Source organism: Sebastes fasciatus, chromosome 11, assembly GCF_043250625.1.
Source record: "Sebastes fasciatus isolate fSebFas1 chromosome 11, fSebFas1.pri, whole genome shotgun sequence".
Classification (NCBI taxonomy): domain Eukaryota; kingdom Metazoa; phylum Chordata; class Actinopteri; order Perciformes; family Sebastidae; genus Sebastes; species Sebastes fasciatus.
This window is the reverse complement of record NC_133805.1, coordinates 28,325,095-28,350,263: the sequence shown is the minus strand read 5'-3', so window position 1 is coordinate 28,350,263 and position 25,169 is coordinate 28,325,095. Positions and strand designations below refer to the sequence as shown.

The 25,169-nt window shown below is 39.8% G+C and overlaps 1 protein-coding gene across 4 annotated transcripts in view; it reads right to left on the bottom strand.

Moving 5' to 3' along the window:
- tep1 (telomerase-associated protein 1) overlaps nucleotides 1–23,292 on the bottom strand; it is a 42,530-nt gene extending 19,238 nt beyond the window's left edge. Inside the window, exons 1-34 of one of the 4 annotated variants that reach the window (XM_074652048.1) lie at nucleotides 23,173–23,292; nucleotides 21,898–22,406; nucleotides 21,532–21,723; nucleotides 21,222–21,371; nucleotides 20,005–20,169; nucleotides 19,781–19,918; nucleotides 19,382–19,453; nucleotides 18,477–18,601; nucleotides 17,071–17,228; nucleotides 16,404–16,513; nucleotides 16,158–16,236; nucleotides 14,481–14,673; nucleotides 13,683–13,965; nucleotides 13,383–13,535; nucleotides 13,050–13,121; nucleotides 11,679–11,800; nucleotides 11,343–11,408; nucleotides 10,569–10,709; nucleotides 10,090–10,381; nucleotides 8,256–8,377; nucleotides 7,139–7,252; nucleotides 6,765–6,882; nucleotides 5,714–5,902; nucleotides 5,175–5,362; nucleotides 4,933–5,074; nucleotides 4,435–4,614; nucleotides 4,173–4,265; nucleotides 3,580–3,715; nucleotides 3,250–3,409; nucleotides 2,737–2,870; nucleotides 2,551–2,639; nucleotides 1,224–1,338; nucleotides 984–1,010; nucleotides 687–897 (exon numbers count right to left, since the gene is read on the bottom strand). In XM_074652048.1, the coding sequence (XP_074508149.1) occupies nucleotides 687–897; nucleotides 984–1,010; nucleotides 1,224–1,338; nucleotides 2,551–2,639; nucleotides 2,737–2,870; nucleotides 3,250–3,409; nucleotides 3,580–3,715; nucleotides 4,173–4,265; nucleotides 4,435–4,614; nucleotides 4,933–5,074; nucleotides 5,175–5,362; nucleotides 5,714–5,902; nucleotides 6,765–6,882; nucleotides 7,139–7,252; nucleotides 8,256–8,377; nucleotides 10,090–10,381; nucleotides 10,569–10,709; nucleotides 11,343–11,408; nucleotides 11,679–11,800; nucleotides 13,050–13,121; nucleotides 13,383–13,535; nucleotides 13,683–13,965; nucleotides 14,481–14,673; nucleotides 16,158–16,236; nucleotides 16,404–16,513; nucleotides 17,071–17,228; nucleotides 18,477–18,601; nucleotides 19,382–19,453; nucleotides 19,781–19,918; nucleotides 20,005–20,169; nucleotides 21,222–21,371; nucleotides 21,532–21,723; nucleotides 21,898–22,406; nucleotides 23,173–23,197 (5,063 nt within the window). In that variant the 5' untranslated portion in view covers nucleotides 23,198–23,292. Of the gene's footprint in view, nucleotides 1–686; nucleotides 898–983; nucleotides 1,011–1,223; nucleotides 1,339–2,550; nucleotides 2,640–2,736; nucleotides 2,871–3,249; nucleotides 3,410–3,579; nucleotides 3,716–4,172; nucleotides 4,266–4,434; nucleotides 4,615–4,932; nucleotides 5,075–5,174; nucleotides 5,363–5,713; nucleotides 5,903–6,764; nucleotides 6,883–7,138; nucleotides 7,253–8,255; nucleotides 8,378–10,089; nucleotides 10,382–10,568; nucleotides 10,710–11,342; nucleotides 11,409–11,678; nucleotides 11,801–13,049; nucleotides 13,122–13,382; nucleotides 13,536–13,682; nucleotides 13,966–14,480; nucleotides 14,674–16,157; nucleotides 16,237–16,403; nucleotides 16,514–17,070; nucleotides 17,229–18,476; nucleotides 18,602–19,381; nucleotides 19,454–19,780; nucleotides 19,919–20,004; nucleotides 20,170–21,221; nucleotides 21,372–21,531; nucleotides 21,724–21,897; nucleotides 22,410–23,094 lie in introns of all 4 variants that reach the window. The other 3 variants (XM_074652047.1, XM_074652049.1, XM_074652051.1) reach the window with 3 other exon arrangements.
- Nucleotides 23,293–25,169: the final 1,877 nt, after the last annotated feature.

Genomic DNA, 25,169 nt, shown 5'->3' with positions numbered 1-25,169 from the left:
TGTAAGTTGCTTTTATAAGTGTTACCCCAAACTTCTACACAGTAATTCAGATATGGTGATACAAGTGAAGAATACAGAATGTGCAGTGATTTATGATCCAGTGTGTGTCTTGTTTTCCCTAAGACTGCTATGCTCTTTGCCAGCTTTGTTCTTACATAATTTATCTGAGGTTTCCAGCAGATTTTGTGGTCCAGTATTACACCCAGAAATTTATTTACATATACTCTTTCAATAGTCACATCATCTATTATCATTTGTACTGGTATGTCTATTTTTTGGTTTCCAAATAACATAAATTTAGTTTTGTCCAAATTTAATGACAATTTATTTCTGTCAAACCACCGTTGCAATTTTCTGATTTCTGTTGTGGCCACCTCCAAAAGCTGCTGCAGATTTTCCCCAGAACAAAAAATATTTGTGTCATCTGCAAATAAAACTAAATTCAGTGTCCTTGATACCCTACCTATGTCATTTATATACATAATAAACAATTTTGGACCCAATTGAATCAAACACTCAACATACAAGGTTAAAAAGACAAAAAAATGATACATGTTGAAGTAATGTTACATCTAACTAAAAGCAAAAAGAAGCTGTTGGCTTAAAAAGGGATAAAAGAAAGAAACTTTCTTAATGACAAATAGGAAGACTTCTTCTAACACACATCTTCTAACCACCTTGCTTACCTGGTCTCCTCGAGAGTGTGACCATCATTGTTTAGCCACTCAACTACGCGGGCCCCTCCGTTTCCCATCAGGCCTTGTGCCCAGGTGTGAGCAGAGGTCAAAGGAGGCTCGTTGAGGGCTTGCTGAACAAAAAGAGCCGGCCAGGAGGAGAGCAGGGAGCCGTGACGCCGCAGGAAACTCCGGCAGTCGTCTAGACGACGCTGGAAGATATCTGAGAGCACAAAGGGAAACTTGTATGAAGGAGAAATAAAGCACACTCGGCAGGAATTTGTGAGTAATGTATTTTTAAGCACTTACAGTAGTCTTCAGACTTATTGTTGTCATCTACAGGAAAGGCAAAATTTCACAGGACACAAACGTTAGGATTCTTTATTGAGCCATAATTTATCAAGGGGAGGTTTGCTGAGTAAACTGCCTTTGTAACAATTTTAAATTAATTCAGGTGCACACGTGTGAAGGATAAAAGGGATAAAAAAGAAGCTAAACCTTCAAAAGATGTTACCACATTCATCATACAGTATCATCATGCATGCTCACCATACAAGATGTAGATCTCCAGGAGGTGGTGCAGGAGGCCGTGGCGCACGTTAGCATACAGGAAGTAGTAGCTGGAGAGCAGGGACCAAAGCGCTTCCAGCTTGCCACTTTTAATCTGAACAAAGACAAATAAAAGTAGTTAAAATCTAGCGGAAATATCATGAGTAACTGTGGCTCTCTGGAGCATGTATTTAATTACTAATTGTCCTGTCTGAGCATTTCATTTGGCCCAAAGTAATATTCAAACACAATCAAGAGCTTGATTGCAAGGTTTCACATCCAACAATTTTTTTGCACACCATAAAGTTGTAATGACACACATGTAGGGCCAAAAAGTCTCTAAACTGAGAAGGAACCAGAGAGTAAGAGTAGGTAGCACGAGAAGTTTCCCTTCAGGGCTTTCTGTCAGAAATGGTTTATTTCAACTAAGGCTGTCGCAATAACCAAATATTGCAATATTGTGCTATTTACAAGCCAACCGCAGGGGATGACAAGCATCCGCCACAACCGCTATGTTCACATTTTTTCTTTTTTGAATTTTTTGCAATGGGAGCGCCATGTATTCAAACTATGCTACAAACGCCGGCAGCGTGACGAGGCGCTGAGCATCTATTCAGTGCTGCATGTTTGGTGTTTTTATCGGTCTGCCGAGAGTTGAAAAATGTTCAGATCTGGGTAAAAACGCTGCCCTTCTGTGTTCTGCATATAACAATAAACAAGTATTTAATTTTTTTTTTTAAACTGTCATCTTTGTCCTTTAAAAAGAAAACATATACCTAATCATAGCCTAACAATAAAGCGTAATTATATAGCACTAAAATAAGACAATAATATCTTATATCGCGCTATTGAGCCAATAATTATCACCGCAGGGGGAATTCCTTCACTGTGACGGCCCTAATTTTAACCCAAATCATGATCTTTTTTTCAACCTAACAAAGTTGGTTTGTCGCCTAAACCTAGGAAGATTTCTGGCAGAAAGTAAACTTCTCCCATGTGCAAGTAAGTAGGCAACATCAACAGAAACTTCACTTGAGTCATACCTGATGAAGGTCTACCGACTGAAACTTTTGATTAAATGAAGCCAGTCTAGTGAGTGGCTGTGACCGTCAGTGTGCAGGATTTCTGATTGCTTCTCAAAAACTGACTGATGAGACTTTATGAGTGAATACATACTTAGAACTTTGATCTCTACCCTACCTCGATTTTTGGGGTTTTCTTTTAACTGTGGAATTCAGTTGGTTCAGTTGGTGCTAGTTTACTGTATTGCAGGAGAATTATTTTATTGCTCAGGTTGTATTGTGGGTGATGATGAGAGATGACTAACCAGGTTGGAAGGCAGGTGCATGACAGAGTTGGCCTCACAGTGAAGGAAGGTGTCTGTGTCCAGCGGGTCGGCCAGTGCCCACAGATGAGCTGTATAAAGAGACAGTATAGTGATACAAGACTAATTTAAATACACAGGGACTAACACTTATCAATACTGTATTAAAACAGGCTGTGTGTACTTTACCTGCCAGTACGAGGTGAGCTCTGGTTCTGTCACTGTCTGTTGGGAGGAGGAAGTCCTCGAAGGCCCTCCTCACCTCCGGATTGGTCAGAGCCAGCAGGTCGTCAGTGTCGTGGCATTGAGACGGACCAATCAGACTGCAGATAAGGATCCAAATAGGTTTAATATCTTTTCCTCCTTTAGGATTGTTGTCTATAATTTTACTCACACATCAATGTACTGTATTTAAACAGAAATGTGTATTCCCTCTAACATGGAGGAAATCTGAAAGCACAGTGTATCAGTGTAAATCCTTGAAACGGTGATCAAATATTAATGATTAGGTGTATTTAATTTTAGTAAAAAGAGCTATGTGCATTGGAAAAATCAAAACTGAAATCCTGAAAGATAAAAACAGACAGCGAGGTTCGGGAATACTTTGAGATTTGATGATTGTATCAGCTTGTAAGAGATGAATATTCATAAACTGGCAGAGATTTAGACTTGCACCACTTTTAACTCATATGGGATTCATACCTTTGTAAACTCTGCGCTAAACGGGTGAAAGTTGCCATGGGAATGCGTCCTTTGGGCTTCCTGGACAGATGCAGTGCTTCCTGCCATGTGACCTTTCCGTCCAGTTTGAATAAGTCGTTGCATGTGTTCAGTACAGAGTACAAGTCTTTCTCTCTCAGGCCTGACGATCAAGAGGAGAAAAAAGTTGAGGAAACCAAAGACAGTTGAGGAAATTACCACTTTGGTTCTAACATCACTGCCATCCCCTTCACCGCCTACCAATTTACCAAATCTAGCACTCCATAAAGTTTAATGATGCTATAAATTATGTTAAAACTCGACTCATCTTACCAGTTGTGCTGACGGTGAGTGCTGCCAGGGCCCAGCGGAGTCCCAGCATGCCTCTGTACTGCAAGCAGAGTCTGTCCAGGCTGTACTGCACCAACTGGCTCAGAGACTGAGGCAAGTCTTGGAGGTTCTCCTTCAACTAAGACACAGAGAGAGTTGATAATCATGTGCATGTACCAAGTTAAACTGGTAGCAGGGTGGTATAACATTTCAAGGAATTGGTCAAGGTTTAAGATGCACCTTAACGCATTGTTTGTGCGCGCTTCCTATCAACCTATGCTGCACTTTGTGTGTACCGCTAATTAGCAAATGTTTGCATGCTAACACACTATAATTGCATCATCATACTATCATTATGACCATGTTAGCATGCTGATGTGAGCATTTAGCTCAGGAACAATTTCACAGATTCTAGAAAAATCTTGTTTTAATATTGTCATCAACATTTTCTATGTTATCAGCTTATTTACTGGTGTTACATATTGTAAGAAGGTTTTATGTAAGCATCCATCCAATACATACTGTAGCGCTGCCACATCCAAAGACAACCAGTAATACCATTGTGGAAGTGTCTAAAAAAAAAAGTGAAATGAAACCTTATCAAAGGAGGCAAAGTTCCTCAGGTCTTCACAGGCTAGGTGCAGGTAGAGAGGACTCACTGCTCCCTTCTTCATTATCAGCGTCTGGAGCTGGACGAGCAGACACAGCATAGTTTTTAAGATTAGATAGCATTAGATTAAATAGTGTAGGGCAAACTGTGGAGTATCAACAACAGCTTCAATGCACAGAAGCAGAATTTGGAGACTCACAACTGCCACAAAGAATGTGAACACTGTGATGAAAACACATAAGAAGAACCTGGTTGTTGAATGCAGATTCACTGAGTTTCTTCCCAAAGGTGTCCAGTCCCTTCTGAACTATCTCCTTCCGGTCCGGCATTGTGAGCTGTCCCAGGGTAAACAGGACAGTGCCTCTTTTCTTGGCCAGGGTTTGTAACAGTGCTGCTTTTGTTGTGATGCTCACTACCAAACAAACACCCTGACAAGAAAAAAAAAGAGGATCTGAGTTTTACTGTAGCAGACAAACACCTACAAATTCAACCATAAACAAAGCAACCAGTGTAGACAATACATTTTTTATCCTGCATCCAAACCAGGTTTTGTTTTATTACCTTGTCAACTTTGAAATATTAGAATGTCTCTGCTCTAAAACACATGTCAGATACTTTATGTTGACAAGATTATAAAAGCATTTCTTGGTATAGAGTGAGCGGTGATAAAATTCAGGGCTAACCATAGCCGGGTTTCCACCGAAAAGTTCCTGGTGATTTTACTACTACTTATCCATGTAACTGACCTGTGGAAGCTGCTGTGGTATCCAGTCAGAGCTGAGCTGACCTCTGCCGTCTTTGACAAGATCCACCCCATCGACGAGCAGCACTAGAGGCTTATTCTTCTTCAGGTCACTCAAACTGGTGTGAAATTCTGACAGCAGATCTCTGTGATTAAAATTAATAAAAGGAAATGCAGTAGCTGTTAGTGCGAAGACAATACGATGTACCTGTAAACTATTTTAAGGATAATTGAAAATCTATCTACTTGTAAGAATGGGGAAGAGGTGATTCCTCCTCAGTATCTTTCATCTTCCTCAACCACTGCATGAGGCATCGAAGCAGGTTTTCCACAGAGAGTGCCGATTGGCTGGCAGCTGTAGAGTAGGAGATGACATCACAGACGAGGTTTTTCCTGGACCTAACTCCAGTCCTGAGGGTGTCTGCCAGAGCAGCCTGTGTGGGGAGAGATCAATATGGGTAGCAGGTAGGGCTGTCCTCGACCAAAGAACTTCTTAGTCGACTAACACTCATCCGATTTTGTCAGATTTGTAAAGTTTCTCCACAAAGAATCCCACAAAAGCACCACTTTAAATCTTGTGTTTCAAATAGACATCATCCCATCTAACAGCTAATATTGAGAGCTGAATGAAAAAAAATAACTTGGACTTCGAGAACAAGCCAGCCGTCATGTGGAGTTTCTTTTATTCTGTCTAAACTCCTCCACAGATCTGACTGTGTTAATCAACAGGTTAGAATTCATGATAGAAGAACAGAGTGGAATATAATTCCGTTATTTAAATTTACCATGAAGACGGTTTTGCCCTCTCCAGGTCCTCCCTCCACCACCATCATCCCTCCTTTGGTCTGAGCCTGCTCCACTATCTCGACAGCCGCAGACAGCAGCTTCGCCCTGCCGAAGAACTGCCTCTGCAGCGCCCCCTGGTGGACCTCCTGCTCCATCACATCGGACACAGCCTCCGCCTCCTCATCCCCCTGCCACATGGAGAATAACCAGGTTTATTTACAATCTACTGTATGTCATCCAGGATACCTTGTTAGTTTTAAATGACACCAATAAATCATTTAAGGCTCAGTGTTGCTTAAAACAGCTGTGACTGGACACAAAATACCTTCAGGCTTTTGTAATTTTAGTGGTTTCCCACAGTGGTGGAAAGTAACTAAGTACATTTACTCAAGTACAGTACTTAAGTACAATTGTGAGGTACTTGTACATTACTTGAGTATTTCTGTCTTACAGTATTTTATACTTCTACTTTTAGAGGGAAATATTGTACTTTTTGCTACACTACATTTATCTTTTAACAGTTTAAACGGGAACAACGGCCATTTTCATTGTTCCCCTTTAAGATTTTACATACCAAACATATGGACCAGTTTATAAAAGGTGCATTATTATAGATTAAACTATCCAGCAGCACATGAAGCAGTTTAAAGTAGCTCCATCTCGATCAAGTACAAAATGAAAGTACTGCTTAAATATTTAGACATCATTAATAATGAGCCAATAATAAAATAATACAACACTGACAGGGGCAATTCTGCATAATGAGTACTTTTGATACTTTAAGTATATTTTGTTGCTAATACTTTTATACTTTTACTCTGAATTCAAGACTTTAACTTGTAATGGAGTATTTTCAATTATTAAGACCACTTTTATTATTTTATAAATATTTTGAAGAGTGTTTTTAATGTGTCTTTTGACATTATCTTTCGTTTGTATGAAAAAGAAGCATGGCAATACCATGTTTTGCTCAAAATTAAAAGATTTGAAACAAGTTGGGTTAATGAGGAGTATGGAAATGAAATTGATTGAATCGTCAGAGTGACTAACTTCCACAAACTGCTTTACGACAGCCGTCCACAGGTCTTCCAGCACGGCCTTGCCAAAGTCCTCCAGGTTTTTCAGATATGGTTTCCCTTCCACGACGCCGCTCCACTCACACGAGTAACTATGACAGAAAAACAAACAAGAAGCCTCAGCTAAGTCCCTTAAAATAATGTTTTTGTGGTTTCCTTTCAGAATACTATTTGCCAGTTTTTCTAAAATATTGTACTTCACCAGTTAATACAAAAAAAAAAACACAGATCTTGCAAATATTACTTTTAAAATAAAATTCTTAAATGAGAAATATTCTAAAATTAAAGTGAACTATTGTTTTAATATCACAGCTTCAGTGCAGCAGGGATATGACAGAGATAACTCACTTTTCAGTGACCTTGACTTCACTGGCCCGGATCCTTTTCTTCAGAAACGCCATTTTAGACCCAGCCTCATGTGATTCCGGAGCAAAGTCAGATTTCCAAGCTACCGGAACGGAGCTGAGAAACAACAAGAAAAAAACATAAAATACTTAAGAGGATTTCCAGCAAACTGTAGGATTACAGAATTAAAAACAAGTTAATGGAAACACAAATATTTCACAAAAACATCTACATCATATAAATTGGTAGGGGTCAGTAATTAATTTAAATTAGGGCTGTCAATTGATTAAAATATTTAATTGTGATTATGCGCATGATTGTCCATAGTTAATCGCAATTAATAGCTCATTTTTTATCTGTTCAAAATGTACCTTAAAGGGAGATTTGTCAAGTATTTAACACTCTTATCAACATGGAAGTGGGCAAATATGCTGCTTTATGCAAATGTATGGGTATATTAATTATTGGTAATCAATTAACAACACAAAACAATGACAAATATTGTCCAGAAACCCTCACAGGTACTGCATTTAGCATAAAAAATAAGCTCAAATCATAACATGGCAAACTGCAGCCCAACAGACAACAACAGCTGTCAGTGTGTCAGTGTGCTGACTTGACTATGACTTGCCCTAAACTGCATGTGATTATCATAAAGTGGGCATGTCTGTGAAGGGGAGACTCGTGGGTACCCATAGAACCCATTTTCATTCACATATCTTGAGGTCAGAGGTCAAGGGATCCCTTTGAAAATGTCCATGCCAGTTATTCCTCACCAACATTTAGCATAGTTCGGAGCGTTATTTAACCTCCTTATCGACAAGCTAGTATGACATGGTTGGTACCAATGGATTCCTTAGATTTTCTAGTTTTATATGATGTCAGTCAGAGTGATGCATCTTCACTCCAGCTTTAAAAATGAGCCCGCTACAACCTAAAGATCTCGCAGGTTGTGTTAATACGTTAAAGAAATTAGTGGCATTAAAATGAATTTGCGTTAACACGTTATTATCGCGGTAACTTTGACAGCCCTAATTTATATGACAAATTTTTGAAAGTTAAAAAGTGTAAAGAGAAAAGTTTAGCCAAACTGTGATGTGTGAATGTGAGCATGGATTACTTGATGACTCTTGGATCTCTGAAGTAGCCGAACATTCGCTGTTTTGCTGTCTCGGGGTGAAGAGCCTGGAACTGACGGATCTCCATCTCTGTGATGGACAGGCCTGGTGGGGCCGACTCCAGCTGCCCACAGAGAAATACATTATTCTTCCTGTCATTATTTTAAAGAATATCTTCACATCTAAAAACAAACACGAGTCTCTCAGATTTTCCGTTCCCTATATCACAAAATCAACAAAATATTTCTAAAGAGGTCTGATTGACCTGTTGATCAGTAACAATAACGTAATGGTTACTTCAAAAGTTGCTGACATTTCTACCTTTTCTGAACAATACCTCTTTTCCAACTTATTTCAGGATAATTATTGAACCATTTTCTCTCATTTTCAACCGTTCTATGATGCGGCAGGTGACTAGTTTTACAACACATTTCAGCGACAAAGACTTGGATTAGGAGATTTACACTGAACAAATTCAAATCCTATGAATCCAGTATGTTTCAGATTATTTACTGCCCCATCTCTCTAATCTAAATTGTTCATCTTATTTCCTACGTTTGATTTTATTGACTGACAGTGATCTTAACTTATTTTATTTAAAGTGGAAATAGACAACTCTTCATGTTATCCCCCCAGCATTTCCAAGTGCTATTATTGTTGGTGCCGCTGTCACAAAGACAACCGGATCGCTTTCCCTTTTCCTCAGAGCCTAGCAACTAACAGTACACACTGCATTTTGTTTTCCACAATTACATTGGTTGTTCCACCGTCTGCTATTTACTCTACAGGACTGGGGATAATATCTGTAAAGAACTTACATTGATACTCTTAGGTAACTGGGAATAGCTACCGATTGCTACCAGGGAAAACAAAAACACCATCCTCTTTTTGTTTTGCCGTAAATTGAGCCATTTATTCCCCGGGAGATCGTACCCAGTGAAAGCGAGGCTTATAAGGAACCAGTCTAAACGCTGATGGTTTCATTAGTCCTTAGCCATTACACTGTGCAATCAACATTTACTTCATAATGATAAGTTAAAGGGACTGTATGTATGTTTTTACACATATAAATGTGTTTTATTAATTTTTTAATGCCAATGTGTGAACAGGTTGTAACCTAACCTTAAAAATGAGACCTTACGCGACTTTCCCCTATCAGCTCGTAGACTGCTTTTAATGTGAAGAATGTGGGCCCGTTTTTCAGGGAAAATCCAACGGATGTGATGTCATGCGTGCTTGCTTCAGCTCCACAATAGGACTAACAATGTGCAACCAGAGCTAACGTTCAGTTAGAAATGGAGTCCGCTAACGTCAACAAATGACCAGGCCCACCACAACTCAACAACAACAACAACACAGACTCCATGGAAGCACAAAAAACAAAGTTATATGATGTCAGGCGAAAACTGGTGCTGTGGGAGTATAGCAGAGCCAGTGCAAAGAGTGTGTGTGCACATGGGAAGTGAGTGGTGAAGCAAGAGAGAGAGAGCGGCAGCGGGTGTGTGAAAAAAACAAGCGAGCAGCGGAGCAGAAGAGAGTTAGTTTAGCTTTCAGAATATCAAGTGAATGTTCAGCAGAAGTTGCACTTAAATCTAATTTAAGGCTGTTTTGTTATTGTAATAACTGTAAGAGTTATATTAGTTCATTCTTTATTAGTTTTATAGTTTAATTTTCTGTTTATCTGCACTTCGCTGGAGAATTTAAGTGAACAAATTTGAATTAAACCGTATTCTTGCACAGAATAAAGCATCAGTACTATATTTACACTGAGGACATTGCGCACACAGCTCTACTTGTTACTTCTTTTCAATTTGATGTCATAATAACAAGTCTTACCCAGCTGTACTGCGGCAGGTCAGGGAGGTCAGGTTTGGGAGGCACCAGGCCGTACCTCTCTCCCAGGATTGCTACCATCATCTGGCTGCGCCACACCTCTGACAGGCACAGCTCGGCGGCCCGCCCCGACTCCTCCTCCGTCACACCCCAGCGCAGCTCCACCTCCTGCAGGTAGAGGCAGTGTAACGCAGCACGACGCCGGAGCTCCGGGAACACGCTGCGCACCAAGATGTCGCGCTCAGCGTGCATGTCTCTGAAGGTGGAGGAGATAAACACACGTACACCTCGCCACCTGACGACAGAGGAGGGAGTTAGTGTTAAACTAGTGAGGAAAAGGCGGGAAAAGGAGATGTCCCCTGGCCTTAAACGTTAACATGTTTTGAACTATGGAACTGTGATGCTGGAAACTTGAATTTCCCTCGGGATCAATAAAGTTACTATCTATCTTAAGCAGAAAACTGTTCAGAAATAAAAATGACCTTAAGTTGGGGCTGGCTGGTATTGGGACGACACTGTTTGTCTGAGGGCCTTTAGCTCCCTGTGGTTCTGGGATGTTGTAAAGTTTGTCCAAATGCTCCACATGGTCCAGCAGCCTGGACGATCCTCGTTCTGCCACAAACCTGGTCACATAGTGAAAGAAACAGTTTAACATTAACGCTTATTTCTTTTAATTGGCGAGAGTTAGATCAGAACATCGATACCACTCTCATGTCTATCAGATACATATAAAGCTACAGCCAGCAGCCAGTGAGCTTAGTTTAGCATAAAAAATGGAAACAGGTGGAGACAACTAGCCTGGCTCCATTCAAAGGTAATACAATCCACCTACCCAAACATGTAGAACTCACTAATTAACATATTATCTAGTTTGTTTAATCTGTACAAAAAGTGCAAAAATGACAATTTTACTGGGGGATTATGTGCCAGACTATTTCTTGGATTAAACAAACAAGAAAATGAGTTCATTAGAGAGTTTAAGAGGCGCTAGTAGGGGGGATTTTGTTACCATCAAAGTGAGCCAGGCTAGCTGTCCCCAGACTTTGTGCTAAACTAACCAGCTGCTGGCTCCAACAGACAGATATAAGAGTGATACTGACCTTCTCCTCTAACTTTTGGCAAGACAGTTCCTACCATTATCAATATATCATAATCAGAAAGCCCAAGAGTTTGCTTTAAAGAGCTATTGGGTTTAACATTTCTTACATTTATATAAATCATCTAGACCCGTTTCTGGATACAAATGAGTATTTTACCTCAGAGTTTGTTCACTGAATCCTGTCAGCTTCACACGGTTCCTGTCAGGGTTGAGCTCTGCCTCTCTGCAAGTAGACAATACAACAATACATTCATTTAAGTTAGAAACAGGGAGGGAAACCCAAACCGGCTGGATTTTGTTTGTGGCTATAAATATGTCTACATTACTCAAGATTTTTGCAAACAAGCAAAACGTACCTGTCTATACTGTAGAAAACAGAGATGGTACATTTTAAAGGTCCACCAGTGATTGGTGTGAGTGCAACTTTAGCTTTTCAATTTGGTCTGTGAGATACAGCAGTAATAGCAGCTACAGCAGGAAATTGGAGCATTACCCCTGTGCCAAGTAGATTTCCACCACGAGGGCTTTGTTGTTTATTTCCTTCCTGTAGCTGTTGATGGCCCACTCGATTTCATGATTGATATAGTAGTCAGTCAGCAAGATGATGTTGTCCACCTGAGAGACAAAATCATGTGAGGTCAAAGATAACAAGGAAGCATCTTGTACTCTCGTCTAAAGCAGCTGGGGTAGCAACTCCGGGGTCTGAAAAGTGAAGCCAATGCTGAAGTGCCTTAAACTTGCATTATTTCTAATAGCCAGCAGGAGGCGATTCCTCTGGTTACAAAAAGAAGTCTGATTGTATAGAAGTCTATGAGAAAATGAGCCTACTTCTCACTTGATTTATTACCTCAGTAAACATTGTAAACATGAGTTTATGGACTCAATCACTAGTTTCAAGTCTTCTTCAATACAGCATGATGTTTATTTAATAACTTATGGTCCCATTTAGAGTCAAATAGACCATAAAGCAGGGGATACTTTGGGGCGTGGCTACCTTGTGATTGACAGGTCGCTACCACGGCGTTATCCGGTCTGGGAGTTGTCCGTGTTTTCGTCTTAAAACTTTAACCCTTTCAGAGTGTGTTTCCAGTTCATGATAGTTAATTGTAACCTTTTTGGTCTCCTAAAAATGTCTTATTCAGCATTTGTTTGTACTTATCTCCACCCTCTCGTGTCACTTCTGGTTGCAAAAGACCAACATGGTGACAGCCAAAATGCCAAACTCAAGGCTTCAAAAGGACAGTCTACAAACCGATGAGTGACAACACGGTGACTACGTCCACTTCTTATATACAGCCTATGTGTGATACTAATAGCTGCTGCAATTCTGAAACTTGTGCCCCCTGCAGGCAAAGAATACTATAGCTCAATTGTTTCTTTTTTTATAGCTCCTGTTGGTGCGTGGTTACGTTGGAGGGAGGAGGGGGAGGATCCTAACAATATTTCATTAGACATATCAGAAGAGGGAGGGGTTATGATAACTAAGTTCTGTCTGTGGTGCAAATATTTGAAGTTTTTGTAAAAATATTATTGGAATCACTTAAATATATATTGTTTATGATGGTACAAGTGTTGTTATTAATTTAAAACCTAAAAAAAACACAGAAACAGACAGAGACCACAGCTAAAAATTAAAAAAAATCTTTGCTTCTGTGCAGTAAATCCTGTCTGTTTCTCCAAACTGTTGGCGTGCCTACCGCCATCTACTGTAGGTAATACACTGACTCTGGATAAGTAAGTGTAAGCATTTATCAAACAAAATAAAAGACATAATAATCTATTTTTATTTAAAAAATAATAATAATAACTTTGACTCTCCCCTATCAAAATAAACTACATTATGTACAAAGACTAACCTACAAACCTTATTTTTCTTGGTGAGCATTTTGGAGAAGGCACGGCTGTCCCAATCTTCATGTGACATCTCTGAACACACCTGTGAAAGAGAAGTATTCATTAATAAAGGCAAAATTTTAGAAACAGAAACTTCAAAAACACAACTTATCTGTTATTCTATTCAGTTGTGTCCATCCTTATTGCTTACTATTATTTTTCTCTATATTTATTTTTCTTAGATATCAAAGTATTTCACTTCTATTTCACTTCTACTGTGTTTAATCCCTCTACATGAAAGTCAAAAAGACTGCTGGTATGAGATATGACACACAATAGGATGCCATAGGAATGGAGCCCTGACCTTTATTTGCTTCATCACACTTCTGACATTATCCAAAAGGACATCAGACTTCAGCTCGACTTCTAGACTGTGACTCCAATCAAACAAGCAGAGCCGACTGTCCTCGGCACTGCTGCCAATCATCAGGCCGAGCAACACGGCCATCTCCATAGCCTGAGAGGAAGAGGGGAGAGATTAGTAATAACAAGTAAAAACAGTACAGCTGAAACAACTCTAACTGGGTTTTAAACCGAGTCAAATCAGATTCATATGTCAGTTTTGTTTTGTGTTATTGCTAATCAGGAGAAAACCAGCCCTCACAGAAGGAGTGAGCTTGTCATCCTGCTTCTTCTTCCTCCTCTTCCTTCCGCTCTCTTCTTCTTCTTCTTCTTCCTCTTCCTCCTCATCGTTCTTCTGCTCGGGGTCTGGTGGGAGGCAGAAGTCCTGTTTCTTACACCAGTCTTCCTCACCCCTTATGTTAGTGGGGAGCACGATAATGGTGCGTCCCGGGAGCGGGGGCACATTGTAACGGCAGGAGAGCTGGACCGCCGTCTCCAGAGCTTTGCGGTAACGGTCCAACAGAGCGACAGTGAACTCCCTCTGACTGAACGCACAGATATAGAAAGTTACGTTATTTAACTGAGTGTACTTTTCTTTTTAATCAATGCAGATGTCAAATTGTCTTTGTTGTCTTTTTACCTGATCTAACCAAAAATAATTTACAATCCGAGCGAAAAAAACGTCTTATTTCTTTTAGAAATAGGTCGTTTTTCTTGGCAGCATCTTTGGTGTGAAGCAATTTGGTTGTGATGTTTGAGGTCACCTGTCATGCTGTATCGGCAGTTCAGCGACATCTCTTTCTACTTATGTTCTGTTTGAGTTTCTCTATGTGCTGCTCTTTGCTTTGTCTGCTCAGTCATGGTCAAGCTAACTAACCAATTGTTTTTCTGTTCATTTCAAACTGCTGCTGCTTCTCTCACTTCCTGTGCACCAGAAATGTTTTCCCCAGTGTTGTATCAGCCACAGACAACAAAAACAATTATACGTTTAAATCTAAAATGTAATAAAGTAGGAAAAATATCAGAGAAAATTGCTGAAACTCAAAGGACATTTCCGTACTTGGCCTTTAGGAGCTGAGTCTTCTTCGCTCGGTATAGTCGATAGATAAACGGCACTCCGAGTGTCACCCTGATCCGGCTCCTTGGAGTCGTGTCCCATTCCAGGCTTTTGAAGCGCTTGCTTTTGGGAATCTTACTCAGGATGCCCTTCAGGATCTCTTTAACAGGGGGAACTGCTTGCTCTGATGCTGCGGCTGGAGGACAGAGGGGTAAAGAGGAGGCACTGTATGTGTTCTTTGTAGCAGTATGTCAGAGGTACACTTTATTAAGCCAGATCAGGCTGATATGTTAGTTTGTCAACATATTTTGGTTAATACTGGGCTTTGGTCAACAATTCCCATGAAAGGACAAAAAACAACTACATTGCTATGCACACTAATATTCCAAATATGGCAATATTCTGAATTTGATAGGGATCATGTAAACAGCGTATTCATTCATTATCTGTAACCGCTTATCCTATTCAGGGTTGCAGGGGGCTGGATCCCAGCTGACATTGGACAAGACTATCACAGGAGACAGACAACCATTCACACTCACATTCACACCTACGGGCAATTTAGATGCAAGTCTTTGGACTGTGGGAGGAATCTGACAGTAACACGGGGAGAACATGCAAACTCCACAGAATGGAGTATTTTCTGATTAATTATACCGTGGGATATGTTGATATTATTTAGGTATTAGGAGCACTCTTTGGACATGTATACAGCGCATTCAGAATTATGTGTCTCAGTTGGGATTTTCACAGCAGTGTTTGACCAGCTCTTTGTGCACAAACCAACTGACCGACAGTTAGCAGAGATGCATGCCCAAAAGAAAAGAAGGAGAAACACACCTACTTTTAAACATTATGAAAGACTTGGATATCACCATGTTTTGGTTATGTGCAAATACCGCAACGCCGACCTTTCAAGAAGGTGGTAGAAGCAATGAAAGAGGGAGGCTGTGTTGGCACGGTCGAAAAAGTCCACCACCGGTGGAAAACTTTGAAAAAAAAATAATTTTTGATGTGAAGAAGCAAAATGGCACAAGCAGCTCCTGCCGTTCCACTTTTCTATATTTTGACGTGATAAACGACATGTTAGGGCATCGAACGTCTGTCAAACACAGCAGAAAATGGCGTCAATGTGGGATTCACCGGCCCCGGTGATGGGGATGCCCTGAGCTCCTCAAATGTACCAGATGATGATGGTAAGAATAGGGAAAAAGACAACAAGGTAGCCAGCTGACTTGTTTAGCTAAATGGGTTGTTTGTAGGCCAGCATGATGTACGTCATGTGGACGTTTTACATTAATTGGAGTATGCATGGCTGCATGTTAACGGGAACATTAGTGGAATATTCATGTTCATTAGCCATGTAAACAGTTTAGTAGGAATACTGTCATATCTTTCACTGTTTGTTGATGTTTTTACATTAGATTTGTTGACAATAAGTAAAAATATAAAATATTAGCTACTTTACACAGCAACAGAAAACATGAATTTGTCCCAATGCAATACATTTTACATAATTGTATTTATCAATTTATTTTTGTTCTCGTTCTTTTTGTCATGATAGGACTCTCAGCCTCTTCTAAAACGCTGTGATACCATGTCTTAGAAAAGAGCTAGAGTTCCTTTAATACGACTGTCAGTCTATGAGTTTTAGTGCCACTTAATGTACATGTATCTCACCCAAAGTGTTAAGCTCCATGATGACTTTGTAGGCAGCGAGGAATCTGATGGGAAACTGACGGCTCTGAATAACGGCCGTCTGTTAACACATCAAGGTTAAAGAAAGAATTTAATTTAATTCCAAAAGAAACTAAACAACAAACACAGATATGACTCTTCCTCTGATACGAAAACTGTAAAATTAATAACTGAAATGTAATCTTTACAATAAGGATGTAGTATATGCTTCACTCTGCTGGATCTCACCTTATTGGTCAGTCTGCCGAGGATCTTCTTGTGATGAGCCTCACTAATGCCCTTACTGATCATGTTCCTCAGGTTCCTCAGCATGGCCATGAATGGAAGAGACTTATTATCTGCACAGTAGAGACATTATTCATCAGTACGTGTCATCACGGACATGTTTGAGTATTTATAGCTGTGTTAGGAGCATACAGTATGTTTGCATGTGTAGTACATGTAAAGTGCATTGTACTGGATTTGCATAACATGTAATACATTATAATATAATTAAAATAAATAATAATATTCATGTATGCATTGGAAAATATGTATCCATTGCTTTTTTGATTCCATATATACCAGTGATTAGGAGCTTTGGACTCAAAAAATGTGGGATTGAATCTCTGAACCAGATTGGAAATTGCAGGACAGTAAAGTCAAGTCATGTAAAGTCAAACAGTACTTGGAAAGAAAGGATGAGATGACTGACAGTACTTTTTCCCATCATCATGCACTTGGAACTTGTGATACAGTAATTACACTCTTCTGGACAGCAAGCCTGTGCATGCTGTAAATCTGACAACAAGGTGGGGCTTTTGTTCTTTTAAACAAATGTGAGGAACTTTCCCTGGAATAAAGGAACAGCATGACATTTTGGAAACAGTTGTCAGTCTGTGTGTACTCAGCAGACCTATGAGCTTCTCCCAGGTGGCGGCCTTGTTGCCCTCCAAGCTGAGCAGCCGCTCCCACGTCTCTGGTTCTTTGAGCTTCATTCGCGTCCCGGCTCTCTCCCTGTCCCACGAGCCCTTTATTCCACTGTGGGTGAACGCCTTCAGGTCAGCAGGATACCTGGGAACGACAAAATCACATGGCATTTTAAAATGGAAGCAGGACAACCCTAGAGGCCTGAGACTAAATCTAACACTTTTCTCCTAATTCTCCTCTGTCTACTTTTCTATCTTCATATTGTCTAAACAATAAATGAATAAAATACTCATTTTTTTTCTAAATACGGATCTTTAAGTGGGCGTGTATGAGAGATCATAGTTCTTGTCCAGGTAACTGGACTGTTGTACACATTTTCATTTACCTAATGCTGTGTTTGTATGATGTAAACCCTCTACAAGACATCTTACGCAGTAGATACGAAAGATAGTAGTATTTTTACACTTCCGAGAAATAGAGCATGCTATCAACCCAGCAGTATATACTGTAAACATTTATTACATGGGTGTTTATAACCAACCCTGTCTCAACAACTAAACTGCATTTTCAATTATGTTTCGATGGAAACGTGTTTCAAGATAATCTGTACATATTTAATAGTTTTTTATGTGAACGTGTGTTTTGTTTTTGTTTTTCCACATGCAAGACCGGAAGATGTATGTAAAATAGTGATGTCTTGTAGTCCAATGTGGGATGGGCCAAATGTTTGGCATGACACAGAAATAAAAAATAAATGAATGTAAGCATATTTAAGGTATGTTTAAGTATTTATTGATAATGAAACAGACATAAACAGATAATGAATGACATCTATATGTAATTATATAAATATATCTTTATAGGAGATGTTACAAATGTTAAAGATATTTTACAACACTTAAAGTATCCTCATATCTGCTTATAACTACTTTATAATGCCTTACTCAGTGGGTTTTATTTTCTATCTTATGTTATGCATTCTATGTATTCTATTTCTTCCTATTTTGATTTTATCTTATCAGGTGTGTTTTATTTTCTTATTTTGCCAGTTTTTATGTTCATTCTATGTCTTTTCCCTTATTGTAAAGCACTTTGTGCTGCATTTCTGTTTTACAAATAAAGTTTATTATTATTATAAACAATTTATCATAGGTTTATATTAGGGTTAGCGTTAAAGTTAACACGATAATAACGCGTTAATGCAAATTCGTTTTAACGTCACCAAAAAAGCTAGAGTGAAGATATTGGTATCTTATGACACTAGAAAACCTAAGGAATCAATTGGTACCAACCATGTCATGTCCTTCTTGTCACGAAAGGAGGTTAAATAACGCTCCAAACTTACGGAAAATTTTGGCGAAGTGTGTGAATGTAAGTGTTTGTGTGGCTTACTTTCTTCCCAGAATGGCCATAACATATTCAGCCGGTTCTTTAATGTGAAGCTTCTTGATCATCTTCTTTATACTGAACTCACTCTGCTTTTTATCCACCACTGTTCTGCTGCCCTCTCCCTGCAACTGTGCACACACACAGACACACAGACAAACAGACAAACCAGTGTTACCCATATGATAAGGTTTTCTTCTAAAACACCAAGAAGCTGGTCTTGATGTTCAGAATGAATCATTCTATCACAATTTTAGTTCAACAATCTGTACTAGAGCCATATTTGCATATACAGAGCAAAACATTCTAAAATCACTCAAAGGTCCCATATTCTGCTCATTTTTAGGTTCATACCTGTATTTTATGTTTCTACTAGAACAAGTTTACATGCTGTAATGTTAAAAAAAAAGCTTTATTTTCCTCATACTGTTTGCCTGAATATGCCTGTATTTACCCTCTGTCTGAAACGCTTCGTTTTAGCAAATTTCAACGAGTTGCATTGCTAAGCAACGGCTTGGGTCCATGTTTACTTCCTGTCAGTTGATGTCAACCACATACACAACAGGAAATAAACTGGGACACATTTAGAACCTTTACGTTTAAAACTGTGAAATGGTCTAAATATTGTATATTTGTGAGATCACAAAATTATAGAAATCCTGACGGCTTGTTTCAAAGGCAGAGTTTCTGAATACAGGTTGTGTATTTCTCCATGGATTGAGCGTTTCGATACTTTCACAGTATTTATACAGCACTTAAACCGGCTTTATAATAAAATAAAAACATGAAAATCTCACTTTTTACAATATGGGACCTTTAAGAAAACGCTAAAATTACATAAAAATAACTAAAAGAAACATCCAAAGCATTTACTTATTGGCACAATAGAAAAGTACTGTACATTGACTTACAAACTTCTCCAGAATAGATTCATCTGATCTGAGCAGGTTCGCCCACAGTTTCAGCTGCTGACCAGTCGGTTTCTGGAAATCACAGATAGTGTGCGTAGGACAAAGCATGGAGTGATGAAGAGTGGAAATTTGAGTGTTCATTTAGAGAAATGAGTCAATTGTACTAAAACAGAAACCACATAAAGTTTAAATCTATTTTCAGTCGAGGTGATTAACAGTGTGTGGGGGGTCAACCTTTGTTTTTTAACCACAGTGAAAGTAGAGAAACACTAATACAGACAAACTGTTTTCTGCCTGTCGTTAACTAGGGTGTAATATTATTATTATTATTTGGTTTAACCAAGAGTTTTAACATTGAACTAAATAAAAAAAAACAGACCAAAATGAAAGCTTCTGTACCTTGGCTTTGCGCTTGTTGCGGTTGTGTTTACAGCGGTGTTTGCGTGTGTTGTATTTGGCCAGCTGATACTCATTGAACTGCTTGAACTTGTCAGCCATTGCCTTCTTCAAGCACATTGGCAGGGAGCGACTGAAGCACTGGAAACAGACAAACATGTTGTTCAGACTGGACAGAACTGACACATCCAGATTCCACCACACAGACGACGCTCACTAAGACTTACTGTACTATAGATTCTGACTACTTCTAGCCAATCTGAGGGCAGCTGTACGGCAGCACAGAAGTATCTGCGGACATGTTGCTTGGTGGAGGGCTGGTTGGCAGCCAGAGCCAATAAGAAGTTTGCCGTGATGCGGATGTTCAACTCCTGTCGAGTGTAGACTGCCACCTGAAACGGTAAAAGAAAGAAGAAGCATGGAAATGATTATAACCCTTTTACTGTCTGCCGGAAAATGAATTCCACTGACCTGATTCTCTGGCAAAAAGAAGATAAAAAGAGTACAACAATCAATACAAAAAAGGCACTTGTCACATGATGGAAAAACTGAGTTGTAAATGAAAATGTAAAATGAAACTTTCCTTGACATCTAACTCAGATCTTCATAACATCCCAGATCAAAAGCAGACAGTTAAACACCCAAAAACCATGTTGGAGGCTCTGTGGCAAACCACTCTAATGTTTTCTGGAGTTGCACTAAACTGAAACCTTTCTGGGACTCAGTAAATTCAAAGCAACTGTGCTCTGATGTACCTTGGACACATTGAGGAGGCTTTACAAGCAGATACCTGACAAACATTTCGCTTGCAGGCAACAAAAAAAGCTCCAGTAGAACAAGAAATTCATGTAAAACTGATTCTCCAGGAAAAGAGCAAAGAGCGAGAAATTAAAAGAGTCAACCTAACTCTTTAAAAGGACATATTTTTGAAAGGCATTGGGTGAATGATCACATATGAACCAAGATGCCGGACAAGTAACTTAACCGTTTAAATATGGAATAACTGGAAACTAAAATATATATATATATATATCTGGGTAGCCTGTGACAACTTTTTGCTGTTAGTTATGTTGTATTTGTCATACTGTCATGTTGATCTTTACAAATTTGAAAACCCATAAAAACCAAAGTATGATGATCTATTTAATTGTGTACAATGTTGTCCTATTCTGTTGTATACATCCTTTTAAAATATTTTAATAAAACGTATGAACTATAAATTCTTGCTACAAAACATTTCTTGACGACATGTTTTGGGTGTTTTTCTGGGTTGATAACAACATGATGAAGTCTCAGTAAAGTTGAAATATTACCACATAGTTAATATAAAAGTTCAGGAGCTACAATCCAGTTTGTCGTACAAATACAATTGTCTTCAGATACCCCGCACGCACGCACACGCACACACACACACACACACACACAGACCGACATGCATACACACCTTGAGAAGAAACTGTGGGTCACAGTCAGAAATATCCTTTGCCAGGCTTTTGATGTTGGTCCACACACTGTCCTCTGAGTCCCAGTCCGTCTGGCCTGGAGCTTTGCTCTTATTGATCAGAGAGCAACACACCGCATTCAGCAGGAGATACTGAGGAACGGACAGATAGACAAAGAAGTAGGTGTGTTGTTATAATCATTTTTATCAACACAGGAATATAATTTGGTGGCGATGGTGCAGAGAAATGCTAATCTTGCAAAGCCAGTGATTTCTATAACATAAATATTCATTGAAGAATATTTTCAACTACCTTTTTATCTTTCAGCTCCTCCTCAATATTTTCTTTTTTTCTATCAATTTCAGCAAATTCCTCCTGTCTGACGACCATAGTTGGTTCAAGTTCCTGGTTGCCCAACTCCGTTTCCAGGGCAGGTAATTCCATGGCTGCCACAGAATCCTCATCCTCCTCCTCTTTAGACGAAATATCATCGTCCTCATCACACTGTTGATGCAGAAGAAGTTACATTAAAACAGTAATACTGCCAAATGGGATGCATCGAGAAATGGTGTCAAATACTTTAAATAAGAATGTATTAGCAGTCATGCTCATTTCATTTTCAGTTTGTGCAAAAAAAATTGTCAAAAAAGTAAAACTTGTGAAAAACATTTCATGTACCACACTTGATTCTTCAAAAGAGGGCTGCATCACTTCAGATATTTCCTCCCTGCCTTCGTCTCCTCCATCGTCCCTCTTCTGTTCTCCACCCAGATCATGATGGAGGAATGAAGGAGGATGAGCATAGCGATTGAGCAGAGCACTGCCGGCCAGGGATTTAAAGTGCAGAGATTCATTAGGGCCAGATGTTGAGGAGGTGAGGGAAAAAGAGAGACTGGGTGAATGGTCACTTAGGAGCTTGTTCTCGGTGCTGACGAGAGGGGAGTTGAGCAAAGGCGAGAAGGAAGAGGTGGAGAGAAGGGAGGATGAGGTGGACGACAGGCTGGTGGGCTGGAGAGAGGGGCAAGAGGAAGTTTGTGCTGCAAAGTTTAAGAGTGTGGAGGTCTGAGCCAAGAGCTTGTTCTCCAGACTCGGAGGAGCATAGTTGGAGGACAGACTTCTCCCACATGTGGCCTGCAGCTGCTCTCCTGGGGCCACATTTGCCTGCAGCAAAGTCAGCGCCTTCATACCTGCTGAGAAACACATCAATCAGACGGTCAAAGGATGTCAAAAAAAAACTCCCAATCATGGCATTAGGTATTGAGACAAGCAACTCCGCAGCATTCCTTCAACTGTTTGAACAAGCATTGTATTCTGTAGTTCAGGGTGTGTGCTGCTCAACTGAAAACATCCATAAACATGGGACAAAGTCTGGAAATAATCAGCATAAGGTCCGACAGGCTTTTCACTAGACACCAGAAGCACCATAATGCATAGATAATATGCAGAAATGAGTCAAACACATTGAAAACATAAAATCTTTCCCAAAAAATAGTATAATTCAGTTAGGTTCTGGGGAAATGCAAGCAAAGAAAAGGCTTTCTGCAGACCAAAAACTCAGCTATAGAGCAAATTAACACTTTCACTGACAGAAGATGTACTGCAAGCCCTTTCTTCAAGTTAGTAAAGTAGTATTTTACATCTATTCATAAGAGATGTCACATATAAACAACTAAACTGTGCGTAGAAAAATCAGGCATTTAACTATCAGAAAGAAAACCATATCACTACAACAATATCAAGACAAGCCACTGGATTTAACTGGCATAAATGAAGTTAAATTAGCCAACATTAGTCAAGGCCTACTGTTGTGTATGACTAAGAGTGTTTAAAGGCGTGGTGGCTGGCTAGGAACCAGACCAGAAGTACAAAACTCACCGGAAATAAACACAATGTAAAGTCCACAGGCAGAGCAATGACTCTAAACGAAAGTATTTTTCTTGTGAATAATATTACCGTTTGACGTACTGCTGTGTAGCATCTACTTCTGAAGGATTTGGAGGTGCAGCTCTTCATTTACTGTAAATGTCCTCATCGGAGCAGCTGACTGCTCGGTAGCCTTGAGAGCGCTGATTGGTCAGTATATTGTGTACTTTTTTACCGTAATACCACATATATAGGCGCCCCGCCTCAAATCATCGAATATTAATGGTCCCATATTGTAAAAAGTGAGATTTTCATGTGTCTTATATTATAAAGCAGGTTTAAGTGCTATATAAATACGATGAAAGTATCAAAACACTCAATCCATGGAGAATTACACACAGCCCGTATTCAGAAACTGTGCGTTTGAAACAAGCCGTTAGGATTTCTGTCCATTTCTGATGTCACAAATCTACAATATTTACACCATTTCACAGTTTTAAACATAAATATACTAAATGTGTCCCAGTTTATTTCCTGTTGCAGTGTATGTGAATAATATCAGCTGACAGGAAGTAAACATGGACCCAAGCTGTTTCCTAGCAACGCAATTCTGTTGCCATTCCGTTGAAATGCACTAAAACGGGGCGCTTCAGACAGAGCGTGAATACAGGTATATTCAGACAGACAGTAAGAGAAAAATAATGTGTTTTTTGAGCATTAAAGCATGTAAACATGTTCTAGTAGAAACACAAAATACAAACATGAACCTGAAAATGAACATGATATGTCCCCTTTAAGTCGAATAAATGCAAAATTGCTTGGGAAGAAGAAAAAAAAAAAACAATTATTAATAAACAATTACAAAATAAATAAATATTGTTTTTAATGTTTATATTACAAAACTGCTCGGCTGACATGGTGACGCACCCAACTGGGAAATGCACATATTGTAATCAACCAGAAACTGTCGAACATGTACTGATACACTGCAGGAATTACAGTATCCAGAGGAATCACCTCTTACAATCACTAAGGAAGGCAAAACATCCGGACTTTTCATTGTCAGGTCTATTGGGGAATACAGCAGATAACATATACTGTGAAATTATTCAGTTTTTAAAGGGACTATTTGTTACTTTCAGAATTGCTTGTTAACAGCGACACCTCTGGCCGTTTAGTCATCGAAAGTCAGCGCCGGGCTCGCGCTTGCTCGCTCTAAATATACCTGAACGAGCATCGCTCAAAACAGTGAGGCGACACACGTCAGCTAAAACCACAATATCACTCTATATTTCTGGAGGAGTTGCAGCAGTTATTTCTGCACAAACGTCCACTGTACATTCACTAGATATTCTCAGAGCTAAACTAACTCTTCTGCAGTGTGGAGTGAGCGCGCGTTCACGTCTAGAGGTGGAGCGAGACAGCGAGAACGCGCGCTGTGTGAGTGAAGGCAAGCAGGCAGAGGAGCAGTGACTCCGGCCACATGCGAGCGCGAATGGGATCCCGACCCGGTACATTTATACTCTTAAAAAGTTACAGTCCCTTTAAAGGGACTATTTGTAACTTTGTACGCGCATAAATGTAGCGGGTCGTCACACATGCGCGTTCGCATATGCGCGCTCGCGTGTGGCTGGAGCCTCGTCTCCGCTGCCTGCTCTCCTTCACTCAGAATGCGCGCGCGTCCTCGCTGTCTCGCTCCACCTCTAGACGTGAACGTGCGCTCACTCCACACTGCAGAAGAGTTTAGCTCTGAGAATATCTAGTGAATGCACAGGGGACGTTTGTGCAGAAATAAATTCTGCAGTTCCTCCAGACCAACAGAGGTTTCCCGTGTCTTGTGAAGTGACGGAGCTCTTCAGAGAGTTATGTTACCCTCTCGTTACCGACCGGGTGCCGGTGTCTCCTCTGCTCTCTCCGGCTGCGGGCGGAGAGAGCAGGGAGACACGCTGAAGAGCCCCGCTGCATCAGCCTGCACTTAGGCAGGAAAAGCCAACACTAGGACCAGATCTAAATCATGTTCATGGAGAGACCTTTGTCTGGTCAGCTAACATTACTGCCAAGCAGCTGAAATATAGAGTGATATTGTG